This window comes from Cololabis saira, chromosome 4, assembly GCF_033807715.1.
Source record: "Cololabis saira isolate AMF1-May2022 chromosome 4, fColSai1.1, whole genome shotgun sequence".
NCBI lineage: Eukaryota > Metazoa > Chordata > Actinopteri > Beloniformes > Belonidae > Cololabis > Cololabis saira.
Genome location: NC_084590.1, coordinates 25761582 through 25771892, shown reverse-complemented (window position 1 = coordinate 25771892; position 10311 = coordinate 25761582). Strand labels below are relative to the sequence as shown.

The following is a 10311-nucleotide window of genomic DNA, read 5'->3' as shown; positions in this document are numbered from 1 at the left end:
TATATGAACTCAGCCATATAGGCTCACACCCCTTCACAAACACTGCGCTCTTCACAAGAACATGGACTGGCCTTTTCCTCTCCTCACCCAAGGCGATCACAGTCAAGACTGTTCTCCCACTGGTTCCTCAATGGTGGAACAAGTTACCTGTGACCACAGTAGTAGAGTCGCCCTCTCTACGTTCAAGAAGGAGTTGAAAACTGTCCTCTTCCAAGAACACCTTCTGATCTTGTTCCCAAGCTGCACTTGAATGTCATCTTAGTGCCACCGAGCAACATTTATTTAAATACTGTCTTATCTGCATATTTTGTGATCTACATTGTCACTGTGGCTTTACTGTATTCTTCCGTTATAAGTCGCTATGGATAAAGGTGTCTGCTACATGCAGTGGTGTAAAGTAACGAAGTACAAGTACTTCGTTATTGTACTTAAGTACGATTTTTGAGAATTTGTACTTTTATTGATACTTTCATTTTTCTGTACTTTTACTTTTACTTCGTTACATTTTCAAGGAAAAAATCGTACTTTTAATCCGCTATATTTAAAATTGGACACGTCGTTACTCGCTACAAATTAAAGAACAGCACAGCGGGGGCTGATTTATGGTTCCGCGTTACACAGGCTACGGCGTAGGGTACGCGGCGACGCACACCCTACGCCGTAGCCTACGGCGTAAGGTGTGCGGAACCATAAGGCGGACGGGAAGGAAGGGGGGCGCGTGAATATACCGAGAAGGAGCCGCAGCTCCCGGGAGAGTTGCGCCGCAGAGGCGGCCGGAAGGCCGGAGGAACCGCCGTCGCGTCGAGTACCGATGAGGACTGAAGCCTGAATTATGGTTCTGCGTTAAATCGACGCAGGGGGTAGGGTACGGGCCCTGCGTTGATGTAACGCGGAACCATAAATCAGCCTTGAGCGGCAGCCGACGCGTGTCCATGCGCACCATTCTTTGATTCCACCCCTTCTAAGGTGGTTTTGGCATTTAAAAGTTCAAATATTAATAATATTTGAACTTAATATTAAGTTCTTAATGGGTACTTTTTACTTTTACTTAAGTAATTTTCAAGCAGAAAATTTGTACTTTTACTTAAGTACAATATTTTTGTACTTTTTCCACCTCTGGCTACATGTAACGTTATGGAAAGCAATGTATGGTGATATTTGTCTTTTATATCCATTACAAAGAGAAGTGACCATCATTTTATAAGTTGTGTCCTCTGTGATACTGATCAGGAGTTGTCCATTATAGAATATGATGTTTACTTGAGACATAACATAATAGAGACGTAATTTACTTAGTATATCCCTCTTAGTTCAGCTTCCATACATCAAAGTCTTAAGCTTGTGTTTGGGGTACAGAGTGGATTGAGACCTGACTAATGTTGCCGTGTATTACCGTTACCATCACACAGAGACTCTGTAATATCTGTAGTTCAAACTGGGACCCTGACTTTTAACATTCGGAAGTCAACTTCTCTTGTCCTCGTTAGTGAGCGACTTTTATTTCCGCGAGGGGCGTTTAATTGTTTCAAACCTTGTGTTGCTGGCAGTTGCAAGTCTCCAAGGACAACAAAAAGCAACCCTGTCTTCGTGACAGCAGCACAACTGGGAAATGCTACATGGTATAGCAGAAGAGTTCATTAATGCCACTTAAATTGATAAATTATTGATTACCTAGCTGCTGATGGTAAACAAGGAAATTCCCTTGAGTTGCTGATTTTCTATTTTATTTTATTTTTATTACCGGTATATCTTTATATCCGATTTAATCTGATCTTGCCTTTTAGTGCCTTTGTATACTGTCTTTTATAGTATGGTATTTTTTTTAAATGTATTTTTCTGTACAACACTTCGGTCCACTGTGGTGGTTTTAATGCGTTATAAATAGAGTTGGACTGGATAATAGAAAGTCAGCTCACACAATCTGCCAACCCTGCATCTTACATAGTTTTCTCCTACTGTACTGTATATAAAGTCCTATTGTCCACAACCATTAACAAAAGGGTTCATTTAACCCTAAATGAATGACCTTTCTCAGAAAATATTAGAAAAATGAAGTCAGATTATATTTAGAACAGCAAAGCTACTTTGATATCTGTCTGTGTTCATGGATGAAAAGCGGTGAATGTCAGTAAACGCATCTTGTCAGGGAGCTACTTAGCCTACATAACCCATCTGCCTCTCAGTGTGAATTTGCATGTAGTGGGTTAGCAGCACCGTATGACACAAGTTGTGATATGAAAATCAATTTGTATGCTTCAGTTTTGAATTCCATCTCTCTATTCCTATAATTATAAAAGGACAATAAAAGCAAAAATATTCATGTTGGTCACACTTTTCATCCAAACACGGCCATAGATATTCAAAAGTCACCTGATTCAGATTCACACTGTGTGCCATTATTATTGCTTATTGATTAAACAGCTTTACATTGAGTTTAAGCAAAATATGTATTTATTTATTTTTTGCATGCACACTTGAAAAACATCTCTACTGGTAAAAAGAAAGGAACTATGAGTTTGGACAAATTCCACGAAGTCCTTTGTAACGGTTCGCCTTCTGGCTCTTCCGTCAAGATGTTAGTGTCTTACAAAGAGAAGCGAGAAAATTATTTTTTTAATGCACCTTACGTAAATGTGTGCGTACGTGAGCTGTGCATGCGTTTTAAGGGAAATGTATGGGTCTTTTATGCTGTTCAGTCCCTTTGAACAGTGGGTCATGTTCCCCGAGGTCCAGAGTGCCCAGCTGTCTGAAGAGGGAGTGAGATACAAAGTCATTTTATATAAAGGAGGAACAACAAGATGAAATGTGGTTTGATAAAGAAAGAAAGGGATTTATTTTGAATATACTCTCATTTAAAAGTGGCAGCAGAGTTCATATGGTTGTGCTTGTAGTGTGTTGCACGTCTATTACACAGATGAATTTAGGATAAAAATAGCAGAAGATTGATATAGAGTATAATAATAATTAGTGGATACAATTTTATTTAACATCCACATATCAGATATCTGAAACACAATGTTGACTTAAGGTATCAGTGAAATGCTTGGAGACATTAGCTCATTCAAAACTAACCATAATCGAGTCCAAACCTTTGAATAGTACTGTAGAAACATTTTAAAACAGAAAACTGAAGTACTTTTATTTAACAGTGGTCACAAAAATACTTTTAGTTGTTTAAAGTAGACTTAAGAATCTTACCGAACATAAAAATCAACGCAAAAATTGCTGTTCGCATGAAAGCAGATTAAAAAAAAATGCTACCAGCAAACTGGGTCATAAAACCAAACAAAACTGAGAGGGGAAGCTGTTGAGTACAATTACAGAGTGAGCGCGGAGCCTCAGCCAAACCCGTTGCTCAGCACGGTTGCTGCTTCTAAAAAAAGAGAGAGAATTTCAAATAAATTTGCAATGCTACCAAATTAAAGTATTCTGTAAAAGGCAGAGCAGGACAGAACTGCAATAGGAGTCATGTCATACAAGGATGCAGTATTACAAAGCAGCTTATAAACCACCTGAAAAATGATATTTCAAATACAAACTCAGTAATAATAACAGGATTATCTCTGACCCATTCACTCATGTTGATACATTTGTTATATAAAGATGATTAACAAGAATTCTAGTGAAGTTACAGTTTGACTAAACGTGTGATTTATTTGGTTCAAACATTTTTATTCTTCAACATGTCAGATATGCAAAGACTCAAGCTATTTACATACAATATGTATTCCACATTACATGACTGTATTTCAAAAGTCAACGCTGTTTCCTGTTCTTATTAAAATATCTGTGGCATGTGTAGTGGGAGAAGTTAATTAATAGAGAATTAATACAAAGTATGTTAAGATGGAAAGAGGTTATTAGAATAAAGTACTGTATATCACAGAATGAGAATATTATGAAGAGAATATTACTTGTCTAAAGCTTGTCTCACAAATAAATCTTGTGTAAGATTTGTAGAATGCACCATGAAATACGGTATATACATGTATATTCAAATGAATTAAAATAATGAAGTATGAGTGAGCCATAAAATAATGGTGAAGAAAATGTTTTCCAAGAGGGATGTGCTACATCCCATCAACATCTGGTTGGGGAAGTTAGGGACCTTCTATAGATCAGAATTTCACCAGGAAGGAATGTAGTAGGTGCAGTTATGAGTAAGAGACAGCCAATGAGGAAAGAGAGAGCGAGTGACACCACTGTAGAAGAACAAATCAGAAACTACTTTTTTTTTAGGAATGTAGGAAGTACCATTAACGTGTATGCTTTGGTCACCATACCACAGGTACACAATACAACAGACTCCTCTGTTGAAATCAGTGTTAACAGCTCTGTGTTACGCACTTCGAAAGAGCAGTGAATGCTGCACAATGTGAATTTGGCTGTAGATGAGAAATAAGGATATAAACGACTGATATGGCTGGATATTCTGGATCTGGGTCTGTGACGTCATAGTACCCTGCAGATCTGAACGGCTCCAACTGAGGTGTGTTTACTTTGTTTTCTTACAAGATTTTGGAAAGCTTTAGGCAAAAAAGTGGCTATAGGTACCTAAACTAATTTTTTAAGTATTTGTGAGACATGCCTCACAAAACTGCTTGATTTAGGGTTAGAAAAAGATTGGGATTGACATACCAAACGGCCCAAATAGGCTTTATTGTATAGTACACTTCTCTTTCAAAGCTTTCCCTGCACCTGGTGCCAGTAGTCCCACCAACGCCCCAGTAACTCCACCCACAACAGCTCCAACACCCATGCAAAGTGGACCTCCAACAGCTGTTGCAGCAAGACCAATAGCAACACCCGCTTCAGCTGTTGCTACAACCATAGCAGGGTTAACAAATTTATTCTTTTTCTCTGCCTTTTCTCTTGATTTTCTTTTATATTCTGCTTCAAGTTCTTCAATTCGTTTCTGCAGCTGTTCTCCCACCAGCCTGGTCCTTAGTCTTTCTTCTTCTCTGTGTCTCTGCTCTTCATTGACCTCCATTATCCTCTTCGCTTGCTTCTGGATTGCTTCCTCAGCCCCCTGGTATGCTGGATTTGTGTAATATGAGCCTCCATTATCACTGATCATCTTTTTGATCTTTGCGAGCAGCTGACCCAGCTGGCAATGATTATAGAATGTATTTGAGAAGACGTGATATCGCCAGCTACAGCTTGAGAGCAAATCACACAGTTGCTCACTTCCACTAATATATTCTTGGATTGTTGTGCCTCTCAGCTGATCCCCATGAGTGAAGAGAACCATGGAGTACGCCGCAGCCCTCTCACCAAACACCTGGCTCAGGAATTGAACAGTTTTTTGCTCTTCCTCCGTAAATTTTCCCAACTTGACCACAATCAGGAAGACATGGGGACCAGGAGCTGAAAGAGAGATGCATTCCTTCAGTTTCCTTCCCAGCTCAGCTTCTGTGTACTTGGTGTCATATATTCCTGGCGTGTCGATCACTGCGACTCTGCATCCGTGTACCACTCCTCTGGCCTTGCTGCACTCCGATGTCACAGACCCCGCAGAGCAAAGTGACCTAAAAACCAATCGGTTTAGGATGGTGTTTCCTGATGAACTTTTCCCATTTCCTGTCTTTCCAATCAGGACAATTCGAATGTCCTCATTAGGGCCATAACCTACAAAAAAATAAAATACAATTCAAAAAGAGAGAAAAAAAAGCCCAAATAATGAAGTGTTATTTTTTTTAAATGATATGTTATTATTTCTTTATATGCTGCATTTGCTTGTAATTGCACCCAAATTGTGGTATAAATTAAAAAAGACTATTTGATAGAGTAATAATGTAGCAACAGTAGCAATAATGAACTTTAGTCATTTCTTTCAGTCAAAGAAGTTGATTTTTTTGTGACAGATTACACGTTTTCATTTATGCTGACTTGCGAATCATTCTTCTCTATAAATTGTAGCATTACAAATACCTTATATAAAAAGCATTACAGAAAAGGGTATGTCTTTCTGAAATATTCAAACGGATCTCTCTTCCAGTATGATTTCATTTATTAATGGAAAAACAGCATCCAGACCACCCTGGTCCCAAAGGGTTCAATCCTGGGACCAGTGACAAATGAAATGGACCTATTTTCCATTTTCAAAAACAGAATAAAAGTTTCACAAAAACAAATTGTTTTTAATATATTTTTCACTAGCTGCGATATAGCGTCACATTGCCTTACTCTTCCTGTCTATCGGTAAGCTGAAACAAGTGACTATCATGACTATCAACAGATTTCTAATCAGAGTTCTGATCGGCAGATTGAGGTCTTAGTATCACATATTCACAATGAAGCTATTCTTAACAATGAAAATACATAAATAAATCTTCCTGCAAAACCATAACATTTAGATCACGATTTTCATTGAAATTATTAAAACCAAAATGATTAACATATCTTTTAAAACTAGTCTTACTGGGTGTCTCAAATATGAAAGCTGGCAAATTGCTCCATATTGTGACAGTTTGATATACGGTATTACAAATTGACATATTGCATTAATTCTTGTTTTCCTTACAGTAACCTTTAAATTGTTATCACTAAGCCGTACAGGTACAAGATACCACTCTTTTAGTTTGATATATGATGTGTGGTCAATCCAAGTCTCAGGCATTTGTCCTGCAGAATTATTCTAAACTCTTCTTGGCTTCTTGTGTCATCTGAGTTGAATCACAGAAAACAGAGCTGTTCAACTTTGTCCTCAGCGCTTGAATCATTAAGAAAGAATAAGTTACCTGTGACCCGGTATTTTGGAGGCGCCGCTTCTTTGAAAGCCGGTCCTGGACGACTGAAGGCCATGCCTGGACAGATTCAAATACGTTTGAATCATAAAAGCAGCTCTCATTTCTTGACCAAGTGTCACAATGTATACAAGCAACTTAGATGCACCAGAGAACAGACAAACTTGTTCGATCACATTCCACGAACTTCCTTCAGATGTACAGTAAACAAGTGAAGAGAAACGGAAAGTTTGCCTTATCAGGAACTAAATTACTGTAAATGATCCTGGAACATTGTTTGACAGCTGACTTGAAGAACGAGGTCAGCCATGAAGGTATTTCGGTAAATCCAGAAAGATACCTTGGTATTTCTTATTTGCTGTTTGAAAAACCATCTCAAGATAATAACGTGGCCTGTTTTTATAAAGTGTATGTCTTGTTGACCACTAAATGCTTTTTAATTCAACAATCATGCAGCCCTGTCTGTATGAGATTCACACAGATCTCTACACAGTGCAGTCTTTTGTAATATATATATTATCAGACATACAATTGCACCAAATATTTAAAAAATACTCTTGAACAAATGTTTGTTTTTATGTCTCCATAAATGAAAAGCACAGCAACCATTCCACCTGTCAGGCCTTAAGTTACCAGCATCGTCATTAAATTCATGTTACATTTAGCAGATGCTTTTAGCAGAAGTGATTTACTACTGAACATGCACTTCTTCGGACTGAATAAAACTCTGGTCATTTGCACACTTGGAGAGCTCTGATTAAAGTCTTAAATTGTATTTACGTGAACACTTTTTCAGACAAAACATCATCTGCTGCTACTTGATCTTAGTTTAGACTTTAATACCATGGACCAAACTACAGTACGGTCTTGACTGACTGAAAAAGTGGCTGGGATTATCGGTTATAGTTCTCATTTGATTCCAAACATATCTTGACAGCAGGGTCTGTGTTGTTTCCATTCCTGGAGTCCCTCAGGGATTGAGTCTTGGATCACTCGTATTGATCATTTACCTGCTTCCTCTCAAGGTCAGCTCATATAAAACAATGTTGTTTACCACAGCTATGCAGACCATTCTCAGGTTTATTTGTCTCTTCTAGCAAATGACTATCGTGCAACAGATTCACTGGCAGTACTAGAAGAAAGGGAATAGCCAGACTAAATAAAGACAATTCAGAGATAACTGTAATTGTGAACAATGAGCAAAAAATAAGAATTGCTGCCAGCAGCTTGATTTTAAATGATATCAAGACAAAACTGAAGCCTGAAATTTGTGTTTTATTCTGATTTTGTATCAATATATTTTTATTTAAATTTTTTGATCTAATTTTCTATGACATATGGATTTTATTCCTGCTTTTATTATGTATTGTTTTCAGTGAACCTGCTATGATCATCACCAGTTCGTGCTCCCCTGCCTTTCGCCTGAAGTCATCTTGGACAGGCTCCAGCACACCACTTGGGCCCTGAATAGGAAGTTGTTTTGCCTTGTTCTTCCCGTCAGAACCGTCACATTTAACGCAAAGGCTGAACTCTGGAATGTGTCCGCATATGTTTCAAACAATTGTTGTTTTTTTTATCTATATGCGATCAACACTGCAAGACCGGCAACTTTCAGCAATCAAAATATCATCATGTTCAATGACGCCACTGTGTGTTTCTGCAAAGATCATATCAGCTTCCAAGTTTCCATGCGTGGCATTTAAAACACTCCTCTAAGATGTCTATGAAAGAACTGAGCCACCCTGCATTTTGCTGCCAGTAGCTATTTAATGAATTATTATGTTGTAAGATAAATTAGGTGTTAGATTTTACATTATAGTCAGTATTTTTTTCATCTTTAATTCATTCAATATGAGAAGTAAGTTCATAAATTGGTAAAAGATTACTCTGTGGAGGAGATGTCATGTTAGAATTTCAATGTAAATTGTAAAAACTATTTATGGATATGGCAATATAACATCCCCTTCAAGTTTAGATCCTATCAGAGTTTGAGGTTTTTCTCTAGTGGCATTTAACACATTTAGACATCTTGTTTTCACAACTGTTCCAACAACCTGTTTTCAGTTCAATTGAGAAATTTCAGTTACATTTGATTAACTGTAGACATAAAAGTCTGTCAATGAGACAGAACAATTCAATTCAATTTTATTTATATAGCGTCTGTTACAACAGAGGTTGTCTTTAGGTGCTTTCCAGAGACCCAAAACATGACCCCCGAGCAATTATTACATAAACATAACTTAAACAACAGAACAGAGAATTATTGAAACAATGTGTAACAAAATATGGAATACAAAGACTATGGGTTGTTAGTCATATAAAGTTCATTATTTAATATTTTTTACTATCTAAAACTACAGTAAATGTAGCCTTAAATGTAATATTGTTTAAATTAACAAAATATAATGCATGTTATCAACAAGGAGTGGGGCAGCATGGCATTTTTCAACTTGATTCACTTGGATTTTAATGATTTTATTATTTATTTTATCAATACAAGGAAGTTATTTAAAATCCTTCAAACAGTTGGGTTTATGATGCAGTGGAGTACGCTTTTGCTAAAATAAATTGGAAAATAAAGGTCAAAATGGAAATTTAATTCAATGGATCAATATGGCAAACAAGAAAAACGTGAAAGACTGAAATGTAACGAAATGATTAGAGATCTTTACATTCACTCAACATGAGAAATAAGTTCAGAAACTGATAAAAGCAAAAACAATGTATTTTCTATAAACAGGAAGTTGCTTTGTCTTTTCTGTACGTTATACATTATGACAGCAGAGTATGTAAACACACCGACATGTACAAACATATGGCACGAACTCCAGCCTCCAGGGGCTCTCAGCAGCAGCCTCATGCTGTCACCATAAGTGACTGTGAGTCTTGCATTTATTCTCTCCCCTGGCAGCGCTGCGTTTGAGCTGTATACAGGAAAGGACCACAGAAAGCTCTCCGGAGAGGTTTCCACAGTCGCTCTTCAAATGCTTCATTCATGAGCTAACATATCCACTTTTGCATAATGACCGTCAGTAAATTTCTTTATCATCTGATAGATGACTGATTATGTAATGACCTAAATAGTTAATCAAATTAGGCTGCATGCCTGAAAGGCTACACCAGACAGAAATCAAGAAGTGCCAATAGCCTGTCTTCCTTGTATCTGACAATCTTAAATTACTTATAGTTTGACATGATACATTAGCATCATAACACAATATGAGTAACAATAGTAAATCCCACCATCCATTCCCCCCGTCAGCAGTTATTAAAGATTTTTTTTAACTTATTTACAATGAACGACCATCTTAATGTTGCAGTTGATATGGTGAGAAAGGACAGACTCAATGAAATCCTTTAATCAGAATACATGAAAAAATAAAAAACACATTCAGTTTTTCAGGTCTATATAGCAGATACTGTAAGCAGTAAGCAGGCAGAATGCATCTGTACCTCCTCAACAAGAGAGTTGTGCTCTTTGGACAAGTGGTGACACTAAACATGGAATACAGTATGTGTCCCATATCTTTTGCTACAGCTTTGGATTACCTCCAGATATTTCACC

The 10311-nt window shown here is 37.3% G+C and overlaps 1 protein-coding gene across 1 annotated transcript; it reads right to left on the bottom strand.

Moving 5' to 3' along the window:
* Nucleotides 1–4505: 4505 nt before the first annotated feature.
* LOC133442331 (GTPase IMAP family member 4-like) lies at nt 4506–6862 on the bottom strand. Its single transcript, XM_061720295.1, has 2 exons — nt 6741–6862; nt 4506–5628 (listed from the first exon to the last, which is right to left on the bottom strand). The coding sequence occupies exons 1-2, from the start codon at nt 6802–6804 to the stop codon at nt 4658–4660; spliced, it is 1035 nt and encodes a 344-aa protein (XP_061576279.1). The 5' UTR covers nt 6805–6862; the 3' UTR covers nt 4506–4657.
* Between the last annotated feature and the right edge of the window lie 3449 nt (nt 6863–10311).

Bases quoted from the DNA above. Each gene is read 5' to 3' on its own strand.
- LOC133442331 (XM_061720295.1), bottom strand. From the start codon at position 6,804: ATGGCCTTCAGTCGTCCAGGACCGGCTTTCAAAGAAGCGGCGCCTCCA. The intron at 5,629-6,740 runs GTAACTTATTCT...ATTTTTTTGTAG, and splicing joins TCCAAAATACCGGGTCACAG to GTTATGGCCCTAATGAGGAC.